We start from the raw sequence: 14,639 nt of genomic DNA, 5'->3' as shown, positions 1-14,639 counted from the left end.
TGTAGTACTTTGATCGTGGATTGTAGTACTTTGATCGTGGATTGTAGTACTTTGATCGTGGATAGTTGTACTCTGATCACGAATAGTAGTATTCTGATCTTCCTCTTCAAATAGTTCGTCGGGAGGTTCATTAATAGGTTCGTCAGAAATGGTAGTATTTTCACGAGAAACATTGTCCTCGTTTTCCTGTTCTTCGTTGTTGTTCTTCGTCTGATAATACATAACCAGAGATTCCAACGGTTGTTCCTCTTCCTTTATCTCTTCCTCCATGTTTTCCATTATGTCTTCTTCTATTTTCTTTACTACCTGTAACAATTTAATTAAATTATATTTCAAATACTTTAAATTATTACCTTTAAAATATAATATATAATAATAATAACAATAATTATAATATAATTGACACTGAATGAAAGAAAAATTCTTAAAAGAATGAACATGAAAAAGAAGAATTTGTGCAAATCCTATTTATCCTATTTATATGATATATTCTCTAACTTACAGTTAATAAATGTACATGATAAAGAGAATTTATCGATAAAATATTACCTCTTCTTCTACTTTTTTCTCTTCTACATTCTTTTGAGCCACGATGACGTCCTTTTGGGAAGGAACCACGATTGGTCTGTTTATCGTTTCTCTGGTCATGGAAAACAGAGGGATATTCAACTGCAACGGGCCGCTGGACTTTTTTTTATTATTGTTAAATGCCTCAGAGCTGCCACCTCGGTTCCCGTATCGATTGTTCAGCCGTTGAAGAAGGAAACCAAGGTGAGCCTCGTGATCGATGTTCACGATTTTCACGCACCTGCCCATCGTATCTGCACGATAACCGTCAGCACAGGGCGGTAAAGCTGGCAGCTCTGGCGCGATGAACACACTTTTCGGTGTGATCCGTTTGAGGAAACTTGCTGAATCTAAGCTGGAATGACCTCCTGTTTGATGATCTAGAAGGAGCCAAGCTTGCCAGGCTAGATCGCTTGGCGAGCCAAGATTCTGTGACCTCGATTCGCCGGAATTTGATAACGTGGACGATGACGACGATGACGATGAAGATGATGAGTCTGTTAACCTCTTCGTCGACATTGGTTCGCTATACCTAATGAGGCCGGATAAAATGACGATGGCGAGCAGCATCCTCCAACAAGGATGCCTTTGACGATAGTTTATAACGAGCATGTTCGTTTTAGTCGACGAGGTTTCTTGCCGGATTCGTTCGAGGTATCTTGAAGATTCTCGTCTGAAACCTGCTCGTCACCTTCCCCTCGAACCTTGACACACCGGAATCGTCTGAAAATTAAATGATTATATAAGTATAACTGACAATTAACGATTGCCTACATATTCTATGAATGTAGATATAAAGAGAAAGATACAAAGATAGGAATCAAATCTGATGCCATAAGATTACATTATTAAATTTTTTCAAAGATATAAATATGTATATTAAAATGTAATCAATTTAAGCCTAATATTCATTCCATAGTTAATGCAATGTAAAATATATATTTTAAGAGAAAAAAATTTTATATAAAAAATGTAAGATTATAATATAAAATAATGTAAGATGATAGAGAATTTTTGGCTTAGAATTAAATGATTGTCTGTAATAAAATTTAGAAAATAAATAATATTAATTATTGATAATAATAACTAATAATATTAGTAAATTAAAGGGTAAATTTCTTTTTACAAATATTCTGATAATTTGAATTTTATAAGATTTCATTAATAATATTATAAGTAAAAAACAAGGATCTAGTTAAAAGAAAAGAATATTCTAATATTATAAAATATTCTAAGAATATTTTGTAAAATTTTATAAAAATTTATTAAAAAATTAGAATCTAGAAAGGATGTATGTAATACATACATATATAAATAGATATGTCACAAAGTTTGCATTCAGCTTTGGTTGTTAGAGCTTTCACTCGAGTATTGAATCATCTTCAGCCGGTATGTTAGCCTACTTTTCAACTCTAATAGATGCCACTTGCTTAGATGGCATTTATACATTCCAGAAATTTATTTAATAAATAGTATACAGTTTTGCTCGAAATTCCAACAAATAATGCTTAATTATTACCAAATTTTATTCTGCATAAAGGTAAATATTGGAATTTTTAAAAAAAGAAACAGATTTTATTTTAATTTTATTTCATTTCTAAATTAAATCACATAAAAATTCGCATTTCATGGATGGCGCAAAAATTTAAATTATTGCTACAATAATTCTATTTTTATAATATTACAATTGTAAATCATAAATTATAAGTTCTGTATAATGTAAAATGAAGAAATAAAAATTAGAAAAAATTTAAATAGCAAAAATTATAAGTTCTAATAAACATTTTAGAAAGTTTCTCAATTTATATCTTTATAATTCACGTTGAATCTCAATAATTATACTTTATATACCATTTATGATCCACAATATTGTACAACTTTTTTATTCTTCCGCTCTCGAAATCAAAAGTAAGAATCGAGACAGATGCAGATCGATTCCATTTTCAGCACGAAAGGATAATTCCATCAGTTATTTGTACACGATGACTGGATGAATCGACGACTCGTCAGTTTTAAAAGATATTGCCTACAGCGATCTTCGTCTGCGCTCATATATACGTATGTATGTATATGAGATAGAAACTGCACGCGCTTCGAACGGGGAAAAGTGAATGCACGCCGATCTGTTTTTACCGTTATGCAGCCACGCCACGATTATGTCTACGCCATGAATAGGCCGTACAAACACGAGATTCGGATTCAGGAACGTGTCAGGCATCCTCGAGGAGCGAACAGAAGAAGGAACGTGGGATGGCGCCAATAGATTTCGTGACCGAAATGAAACTCCACCAAGAATGATCGATGAATTTTTTATCTCTTTCCTTGAAGCCTCGCTTTTTTGTATGTACTTTAATTTTATTATTTTATTTTTTTTTTTAAGATGAACAGGGAATACGGAATTATTGTAAGTTGTGTCATTTTGGAACAAAAATTTTCAAAAATTTCCTAATAATAATTTTGTTCTAGTTGTATCGAATGAAACTATTTGTTTTATGTTTAAGATAATATTTATATTTTTATAGATTGTTCGATTTATTAAGTTTTATTTGTAATAACGTGATAAAGAAAAAGATTAAAATTAAAATTAAGATATTTGAATGATATATTTTGATTTTTATATTTTAATTTTACTTTATCAAGTAAATTATAAAAGTTAATTACAAAACATTATGCTTTCAAGTATCAATGATATAATAAAAAAAATCGTCAACGAAAAAACTATAAAAAAGATCGTAATCATATTGATTTTATAGAAACTTTTGTGCAAATATTTAATATGATCTTTATTAGTTTCTAACAGCCTTTTGACTCTTATGCCGATATCTTGTATGATATCCTTGATCTTTAAAGATATGACAATATCATATTGAATGCATTATTTGTCTTGTAATATCAATTAATTGTTGATACGCAGATAAAATGTACAAAATATTTCTAAAGAATGAAAAATATAATAGACAATGGATATGATGAAAAACAATTCTTGAAAAATTATAATTTTTTCGATATACGTTCTCTTTTTGTACAACCTTTCTGAATAATGAAAGTTGCATTGAATCTGAGGTGTTGAAGCGTTACAACAAAATCAAATCAAAGGTCAGATTATACAAGGAACCTACATTTTCTCTTGTAATCCATGAATACGGTGATTTCATTGCGTGATCTTTGAGGTTGTAGTTCAATGTTTATGCAACGAAAATATTCGTTATCTGTTCTAATTTTTATTTTTTATTTTCTAAATTATAATAAGATTTAAGTTTATGATATTATAATATTTTCTTTCATCAATAACATTGATTACGATTCAATGAAATAAATTATAAATTATATAATAATATTTTATGATTAATTTTTCTAATATTTCAAGATGGATACTTACTTTAATATCTTTATTCTTATATTCTTCGAAAGAAGAAACAAAAAATTACATTTCATTCTCAATATTAAAAAAAAAGAACAATTAATAATTTAATGATCGTAAAAATAAAACAGTTATAAAATTTTCTGAATATCTCAGTAGGTTTAAATCTGTTTTCATTTTCTCATTTTCAAATATTACTCTTTTAATTATCTTCAAAAAAGTATATTATCGATCAAGAATTAAAGACTGCTTTTAAAAAAAATCTAATAGAAAGAGAAAAGTATATACAGTCACACTTTCCCTAAATTTCTTTCATCTTGTCTTCCCAAACAAAAAGATCTGTCCGCCCATCCTCGACCTTAATTTCTGTTCTCAAACCACATTAATTCCGTTCCTAATCAAAGATTTGAGACTTTCACGACTTGATATCATACAATTATCAACATTGTGGTTTCCGGCTATATATCATTTACTTTATGGAATATTTTGGAATATTCTGAAATATTTTAAGATATTTTGAATTATTTTAGGATATTTTAAAATATTTTTCTTTTAAATATTTTTTATCTTATACTTGAAATATTTTTATATTTTTGGATATTTTTTAAAAACATTTTTGCATATTTCGAACGAAATTTTAATAATTCTGTTGATTCTCTACTGTAATTCAAATTCAAATTGATATAGAACGGTATACAAATATCAGAGAAACGTGAAAGACTAAAAAAACAAATGCTTCTAACATGAAACATCGATGATAATCGTTATTATAGTGACTTCTGACTATATCGTACAGTAAAAGGGTCGATGATAGAGTGAACGGGAAAGTGCTTAAGAATTTCTCTGTTTGAAGATACCGGCAAAAATGTTCCACATTCTTGTACATGGTTATCTAAAGATGCGTGTGAACGAACTATGTGTCTCTATTAAAGGCTATTAAGGGACTAAGTGTACTATAATAATGGAAATTTTCTCTATTTAGTCCTAATCATACCATATCTAAGTTTGGTATTTTCGATATGTCAATAAGATGTTTTCCTTTAAATTTTTTTGGATAAGAAATTATTTAGAATTTATAGTAGCAATAAATATTTATAATTTATTAATTATTTTCTTTTTTTAAAATGATTACTTTATTATATGATAAAATATGTAATATGAAGCTTATAAATTTGTATATTTTGTTTCTTTTCTTGTATCAGGAAAATTTATTTCAAAGAAAAATAAATAAACAATTCTGTTCCTTAAACATGACGTACTTCAAGAATAAATTTTAGTTTGCAACACTGCATGTAGTCTCTCTTTATTTAATAAATAAACTTGATTAAATAAACTGTGTTATATTTGAGATAAGCAAAAATTTAGCAAATTTTTAATCGTTCGTAAGAAGTATTATGTTTTCAAATAGTTGTTATCAAATTTTCTTTTTTTATTTTTATAATATATTGTATTATATATTATATCGTATTTTATTTTTATAATATATATTAATGAATAACAAAATAAAATGCAATTCTTGACTTTCTGCTTTTGTGAATATTTGATTTCAACAGAAATAAAATTTCGAAATGATATTTCTATATTTAAATTTATAATCTTTTAGATAAAAGAATCTTTTAAAGAGAAAGTTTCTTTCTATTTCATTTTATATTTATTTAAAAATATTAAAATTGAACTAACGAAATGTTTTGTATATATTTTTATTAAAATAATAAAAATGATACTATTAGAATAATGAAGATTCTATTGTATTTCATAGTATCTTTTTTATTGTTCATGGATTTTTGAGACAAGATGATATGAATCATGAGAAAACGAAAATAATGTTGTAAATTATGCGAACTCGCGTTGAATTTCCGCGTAATCAAACAAATCAATCCGATGATATTGTTCCAGACGATTGCTATCATATGGTTTACGCACGTGATTTATATATTTTGCAAGAAAGTCGCGTGACCTACGCGTGTTCGATGAAACATTTACTCTCGAAGAAAGAAAGAAAACAATTTTTTTAAAAATAAAAAGATTTTGATTTCAATGAAATAATTATATTATTTACGATTATTTATGTAGCTTATCACTTATTTATATAGCTTGTTAATGAAATAATATTAATAATCTCTTGTGTATGAAGGTGTGTAATAAGTTATTACTTAATTTTAAATATATTACATATAATATAATATAACTTTTAATAAAAAAATATAAATCATAATTTGCTAATATTAAATTATAAAAAAGTTCACTTATATTATTATCAATTGATTAAAATTTTTAAATATTTATGACCAATAGTATACATATCAAATCCACATTTCAAAAATCTTCTATTTATATATATATTTATATAACCAAAAAAATAACTATTTTTTTATTTTTTTGATAAACAAAGCAGGATAAATGCATTTTCCAATACGTTTTGCGATCAGAAGAAGATAATTTTGCGCGATCTTTTAGTTAGTTAGTAGAATCCCTGCAACTCATGGAAATAGCAAAGTACTATAAATAAAGAGAAACCGGCCTAATAGCCACAAGCACAACGATCTGATCGTAACGGGAAAAAAACCAGACATCGATTTTGTTTTTTTTCTTTTCAAACAAAACTTTAGATTCATCAATCCATGTCTTTCAACTCCATGCTACAAAATATTTAACCGATTCTTTTTTCGTATTTTTTCTTTTTATTTATTTATTTTTTATTTTTGTTATAACACATAGTTCTATGATTAATTTAATATTTATGCAATGTATGAATATTTATTTTTAACTGTATTAAGCAGTTGATATTTGATCGTAAATAATCATATTGAATAAGATTTCATCTTTATAAATTAATAATTTATTGTACAATGTGTTCAGCAAGAAACGAATTCTTATTATACATATAACACAGAAACAAATTATATAAATTATTTTCTAACTATTTTATCAAACCATTCTCTGTATTGTATTTATACAAAATTAAAATATTTTAATATAGTTATATATTTTGAAATAAATAAATCCAAAAAATCCTTTGAAATATCCATAAAAATAATTTGAAATAAAAATAATCGAGGATAGTTTTTGAGATCTATCAAGTTTTTTTTTAACTTTATCAATTTCCCAATGACCTATTTTTATATCCCATTCATAAAATATTTAGAACGCGAAAAACTAATGTAATAAGTAAGCCATCTGTCTTTATTACCGCTCATAGTTTTACTCAACTTATCTTATCACAATAATAAGTAATAAAGGAAATCGTTTACTCGAATTTCGCAATTCAAAATGGAAAAAGATCATCATGTGCAGACACTGGTTTATCCCTCACGAACTTTGAGTTAATTAATGGATCAATATTACGTTAAGTTAAAATTTTATTTATCAATGTCTCAACAAATTCAGAAAATTAATGAAAATTAGATAAATTTTAATCTACCGATCAATTTTCATGCATTCCGAGAATTAAGTGCGTACAATTCGGATTTTTTATTCTATATATATCGATCAATGTGCACAAAATGAACCATTTATAACTCAACCAGAGAACCAGTTCGCTTCGAACAAACCATGTTTCTCAATTACCAACGTTATTTCTCAGCGAGTCGCGATCACAGTTTACGCTACGCTGCATCAAATCCCCGAGAGATCGCAGCTTCCGTTACGATCGACCGGCAGAAATTTCTATTGGACGCTCGTTCGGTAATCGCGTGCACTTTCTATCCGATGAATTCGAACGTTCTCTCCCCTCGGTCGATAACCGGTAACAGTTTCTTCGATGATCTCACGAGATCCACTACTATGTATGTATTAGGAGGGTGCGTTTGTCAATGGCTTAAGCATGCACTTATTAAGTACATAGGCTTGAAGTAGCGTATAATCGTCTTGATATCGAAAGTTCTCTTCACGCGAGATAACAGCATCACTACTTCAAACAGCTATTCTTTGAATCCTGCGATTGACAATACAACGAGTACCGATAACGTTATCGTCGTGCGCTCGTTTGCACTTGCAAACCGGCTCGACACATTGCCGAACGAATTCTCGTTTTATTCGCTCCGTCTAGCATGCATCGTGATAACAGCCATTGATTCTGAATTACATATTAGGGAAATTCACTGAATCTGAGTTTTTAAATGAAATGAAAAACTTAGCAATTCTTTTTTTTTATAAAATAAATGGATGAAATTATAAATTAAATTTCGAATTGAAGTTATTGACTGTTTTTTTTTTATGTAGAATTAAGCAAAAGAATTAAGCATTTAAAAAATTTCTTTTTTGTAATATAAAATCGTAAATTAAAATCATTTGGAAAGAAATTGTATGTAATTTAATTTAGTTAATACGATCATTTTGTATAATTTAAGATATTTTCCATTTTCGATTTTTTTTTACAAATGTATAATCGATTTATGTATATACATATATGAATTATGAATTTATCCTTATATTTAATCTATTGTTAAATTATTATATATTAATTCAATAATTAATCACAATAAAAATTATTATAACATTAACAATTGACAATAGAATATAATAATATTTAGTTTGTTCATAACAGAATGTGAATTTATGAAACTATGTTGATATTTATTTCTCAAACAAATGATTTATGAATGGGACTGAATCATTTCTTGATTTTCTTTCGAGAATATTTTCTTCTAATTATTATATTTAATTCAAATTTTATTATATTAAAATTTAATTTTCAAAAAATTAAATAATTTAAGAAATACCAGAAAATTGAAATAAAAATTTAACAAATCAAAAGTTATTTGCAAGTTTATATCATAATTATTATATGAGAATTTTTAACGAATAATATAGTTATTAATACAAATTTACCTGATAATTAATTACAGAATATTTCGTTCGATGGTATCAAATACATTGTTCTAATTTCTTATATACAGTATCAGTTTTCTGTTATGTAAATTTTCTTTGCAGCTCGTTATAATGGGAAACATGTATATTAAACACATCGATTGGCGAAATTACTAGAACTTAATTAATGATTATACAAATTTGGTGATGCATAAGTTTACCGACTCATTTGATAAAATTAATTTATAAATTATATCATCACAATAATGAAATATATTAGAAATTAATATAACACATTAAAAAGTATTTTTTTATATGTTTCAATGTGTTATTATATTATATTATACAAATACAAAAGAAACCAATATCTAAGAGCATCATCTATATTTGTTTAAAATTTTTAGAATAATTATTATATTTATTTAAAAAAGAATTGAAAAAAAAATTAATAAAAATGATTAAAAATTAAATATTAATTTTAAATTTAAAAAATGCTTGATATATTAACAATTTTAGTTAAAAATTCATATGATCGATATTTAAGTATATATTTAAATTTTATTAGAAAAAAATCTTAACTTTTCGATGAAACATCAATATTTCATTGAAAATTTCTTGAACAAAAAACAGTTCCATACGAATTTTGCTTCGTGCATGTTCAAGACGTAAGAAACATTGAAATCTATTCGCTTTAAGCTTCTCTCTATAATTCGTACATATTAATATTTACAGAAAATAGAGTGTATTTGTTTTATGTTCAGCCGTGAAATCGATGGAGCTAACATTTACGTGCTACGGAATTTAGATGCGTTAATCATCGTCGAATAACAATCAAGCGCGATCCCCGGAGAATTCAACAAATTCACCGAAATTTCCAGTAGTCGACGGAAAATTTCGGAGTGTTCCCAGAGCGTCCATTTTGCTGTTTGAACAAACACGAGGGTAGAAGCGTGTAAAATATGCACGAGAAGAGCGTACATTATCGGCAAAGGGAAAAAATGTTTTTACACGTGGTTCTGTGTTCTTTTTTTTTTTGCATTGCGAATTATTATCTATTATTGTATAATTATTATCTTGTAATTCTTGTTAATTTTTACATCAATTGATATTTCTATTAATAATTCACGTATTTTATTTTAAAAATTCGATATCTTGAAAAATTAAATATCATTGTAAATCCCAGTATGTTTATAAAACTTAGTTAGATTATTTTAATTTGTTGCTTTTAAAAAGTGTTTAATTAAATAATGATCAAATCTTTGCTTTTAATCATTGGTTTCTTAAATTAAATTGTATCCTGCGGAGATCATAAAACATGTACGATAATGTTTTAAAGATATGTTGCATATACGTCGATAAGAATCAATATTAGTAGGAAAAGAGACTGCAAGAGGGTTAAACAGCCTCGAGATGAGCAATGCAGACGGTGTCTTCGTGAACTTTCGTTCCTCCCGAGGCCAACATGTCATGCTTCTCGAATCTACAATGATTCATGACAGTCTGACCTCTCTTTAAATAACTTTTTACCACGAAATCTTCGAAAGGACAAGCGGTTTCAATGAATTCTAACCCTGGGACTTCTGTGTACAGATTGCGAAACTTGAATTGTCATTGATCTTGCAGATTCGTATATAATGATTTTTTCTTACGTTCTTTTTTAACTATTAAATAATTTTAAGCGAAGTAAATGTTAATGTCGTGAGTTTATAATTATCTTTGATATTCATAAGATAGTGAAATTTTTTTTATTATTATTATTGGCTATTAACTTTTTTTTTTTAATTTAGTTATGCCATTAATGATATTAGAATTAAAGAAAAAAAAAATCATAAAATTTTTTAACACATCAATTGATTTTTTTGTGGATAGATGGGTAATTTTAAGCAATGCATTAGCTTCAAGTATCGTCAACCTGTTCTCACTGGTAAAATTCGATAATTTTTATCGAATTAATTATATTATATTAAACTTTCAACAACAAGTAAAATCCATTAGTGACATTGGGATTACAATCAAGTAGTAAAATTTTCAATAAATTTTTTCAACTATTTTTTTTATATCTATTCATTCAATTATTTTTATATTTAATAAAATATAAAAAACGATTTTTATGACATTCATCGGCGATATTTTATTGTTTTAGATTTATCAGAAAAATAATTTTCAATATTTTCATATTAAATCATATATCCACAGTCGATGAATAAATACGATTTATTCTTAGATAGTGTTATAAAATTACAAGACTATAGAGCTAGATTCCAATCTTTCCTCAAGATCAATAGTAAATTATACACAACGTTACTCTAATTACACCTGATATTAATCTTTGTGATTTACATAATGCGAACGGTTTCGAAACAATTCTAAACGGTACATCGACCATACACATCGATCCTAGAAGAATATAAATTATATTCAAATATTCAAAAATTTTATGGTTAAACTAAAAATGATTAAAATAATTCTTTTAAAAAAAGAGAAATTTGCAATGTATTTCAGTTAATAATACGCAATAGAAATTATAATATCTGATATTAAAAATTGATGTTTGAAAGTAGGTTATCAAATTCTTATTCTTGTTTTAATTGCAGAATCTTGCAACTTTCTATTTTATAATATCAGTAAATTATTAGTCGCGAATGTATTTATCATATTTGATTTTTGAATATTAGATAAGAAAAGTTAAAGATGTTGATTGATTATATATAATTATATTAATATAGATTAATTATATTATAATATTTCAAATATACTTATAATATTCTTATTCATAAGTCATAGAATACTCTCTACTTTTAAAAATAAACTTATTAATCCATTAATGGATTAATAAGCAATTAACTAATCTATTATATATATAATCTATTAGTGATAAACATTAATTTTTGATCTCTTTATTTAATATATTAATTTTAAAAGTCCAAATATTTCTTTCATAACAATAATAAATTATAAGATTTTTTAATAAAAGTGTACACATATAAATTGAAAAAAAAATGTACAGAAAAAAAATATATGTTAAGAAGTTAGGATCCTCTTCTCTAATTAAAATTAAATTCCAATTTATAATTTCATAATCTCACATAAAAAAGTATATTTTTAAAAGTATTACTTTAAGAAATATCTTAAAATTTTTAAATAGGAATATACATGTATAACTCGAAGAAAAGAATGTAAGCGTTAAGAGATTACGTATGATTTCGCTTAATCCTACGATTAAACGAATACCACTTCATGACTTCATCTTACTTGAAATAGCAAAGTGCATATTGTATTAAATATTACTTAACTATCCTAAGATTTTTAAATCGAAACGCGTATGTATAGATCTAAGAAAAAATTGCGTTAATGCGTTAAAAGATTAGGTGTACAATCTTGTTCAATCCCTACAATTAGACGAATTGAATTCCAATAACCGGTGCACAGAGAACGTGTGTGCACACACGTTCGGAATACTACTATACAGTGCCGCCTAGAACGTGAGAGTAGAAGCCTTTCGAAACGACAGTTCTAAGCACATTCCACGGGATTGTAATCGTGGCGTTTCTCGGCTGATTAGTAAACCAGCTACTCTTGGTTTCTCTGGCCGGCCAGGTTCTCCGCTCTGTTCGTGTTCTAGTTCCAGAAGAGATATTCGAGGCATGAATCTTTTTTTTCTCTCTCTTTCTCTCTCTCATTCCCCTCCTATTCCTTCTTTGCATTTTTACGGACTTCAAACACACCGTTCGATGCGTGGCTATTCATATGCGTATATATGTATTGTGCGTGTTCTTTTTTTTGCCTCTCTTTTGATTGTTCGATTACAGGTGTTCGACTTCTCTGCTGGATACTTATCAATCTTCGAATGGATTTATAATTTGATAGCTTTTGTATAGTGAATCGATCAAATAGTGGATAGATCTTTAAACGGACTAGGATTTATATTTAATGCGATTAAAAGGGGGATTTTCCCTTTTCTATGAGATTTGTATAGGATTAAATATTAAGTGGAATAGGAGTGTTTAATAAGTAAGTAAAGCTAGTTTAATATAATAACATATTTTAAATAGAATACTTTATTTTATTATCTTTTATTTAATACTTTTATATCAGATTAAATTATCTGAAAGATAAGTGAAATAATTTTGGATTATATAGTATCTTTTAAAATATGTGTATGTTTTAAAATAATTTTTAGAAAAAAAAAAAAAACTTAAAATTAATTGACTTTAACTTCTAAAAAAAAAGGATCATTAAGTGAAGCAATTGACCTTTAAAATAGTATAGGTATTTTGAAACATAGTTATAAAATAATTTCTAAAAATGCTATAATCCCTGATAAATTATAGAACATTTCAAAATGTGTTCTTAAAATAATGAAAGAAATATCTACAAAACTTTTACATCGATCTAATAAAAATTATTCTTAACAAAAGAATATCTTTTTAAATGATACATCGAGACGTCTTTAATAGTATTTGATTAAACGCTATCTACAATTCTAGATCATTTATGCAGCGCAATAGATTGAATCCTGTCACTGACATATTTTCCACATGTGTTACAATTGCGTGATGAAACATAAAATTTATTATTACGATCATAAATTAATACTCATAATCAACTGTGCCTGTGATTTATCTATCTATTGAAGTATATATTCCATACTTCGAAGGTCATCATTGATTAAATTAAAATTTTAATCAATGCTACTAAGAAAGAAAAAAATTGATTAAATATATAGATATCATTTCTAAGAATTAATATTATAAAAAAAAAAGTATTGAATCCTTTTTATAGATTCAATACTTTCTCAAATAAAATTCACTCCCCCAAAAACAATTTCTGCGAGCAATCGTCTCGAAGACCTTCATAGATTCCCTATTCACGGGCATTGGCACTCTGCCTAGGGCACGCAACTTTTTTCCGTGCACTTGGCTTCCTGTTTGCTCGATCGTTTATTTTCTCCGCTGGGGCGCCGCATCGGAACCCTTGGAGCGCCCTTCGAGATAAACGAGCTTATGGTGAACCTGTACTACTTCTCTGCTCCCCTCTTTCCCCAATTAATTTCAGTTTCGCTTGCACGCACAGAAATATGCCTCGTGGATATTACTATACTTTTTCCTTTTTTCTTTTTTTTTAATTTTTTGAATACAGTTTTAATGTAAGATATCTCGTGATAAAGTGCGCAATTACAAAATTAATTAAATCCAGAGTTCAATGAGGGAAGTAATTTTTAATGTAGAAATTGAAGCAATCACGATCTCTATCGTTGATAAATCGTAGTTAACAATCGTAATTACATCATTTTTCGTTTTAAATTCATATGTTAAATTTTTTATTTTAGCGAAAAACTATTAATAATAGTATTATTATTACAGATTTTGTCTTTTTTCACAATCATATTTTTATTACATTACACGTTCGTCTTCATTAAGAAAAATAGATCTTTTATCGAGATCTATGGATTTTCTTTGACAAATCACTTTTTTTTTTATCGATGTAAGTACTTCCATTAGAATTATTACTTATTTTGTTATTATATTTAAAATATTTTCTCGTGAATAATAAAATTTATAGACAGAGTCTATATTATCTTTCCATTCATATTTAACTTCACCGCTCCCTCAACTCGATAAACATCTTCCAAAACCACCCCATTCGCCTTATCATCGTTTCCAATAACCATGAAATCGTGAAGCAATGATTCGATCGCATTAGTAGTGTCCGCTGTTTTTTCCCCCCTTTTCCAATGATCCTCCCCCTTTACTCCGTCAGTTCGATGTCGCGAAGAAAAAGTATCAAGTTAATACACACTCACTGAGGGAATACCACCACCGTGAGGAAAGAGTGAGAAAGAGAAAGAGATTCAGCGGGGTCAATGAATCTGATCTGGAAAGCGACTGTTGGTGGCTGAGGC

The 14,639-nt window shown here is 27.2% G+C and overlaps 1 protein-coding gene across 3 annotated transcripts in view; it reads right to left on the bottom strand.

Moving 5' to 3' along the window:
* LOC102671993 (probable serine/threonine-protein kinase dyrk2) overlaps window positions 1-14,639 on the bottom strand; it is a 59,431-nt gene that overhangs the window by 1,180 nt on the left and 43,612 nt on the right. Inside the window, exons 2-3 of one of the 3 annotated variants that reach the window (XM_006624865.2) lie at window positions 550-1,290; window positions 32-306 (exon numbers count right to left, since the gene is read on the bottom strand). In XM_006624865.2, coding sequence (XP_006624928.1) covers window positions 32-306; window positions 550-1,179 — 905 coding nt within the window. In that variant the 5' untranslated portion in view covers window positions 1,180-1,290. Of the gene's footprint in view, window positions 1-7; window positions 307-549; window positions 1,291-14,639 lie in introns of all 3 variants that reach the window. The other 2 variants (XM_006624864.2, XM_006624863.2) reach the window with 2 other exon arrangements.

Source organism: Apis dorsata, unplaced genomic scaffold (assembly GCF_000469605.1).
Source record: "Apis dorsata unplaced genomic scaffold, Apis dorsata 1.3 scaffold_1165, whole genome shotgun sequence".
Lineage (NCBI taxonomy): Eukaryota > Metazoa > Arthropoda > Insecta > Hymenoptera > Apidae > Apis > Apis dorsata.
The sequence above is the reverse complement of the archived record's forward strand: the minus strand, read 5'-3'. Positions and strand labels throughout refer to the sequence as shown.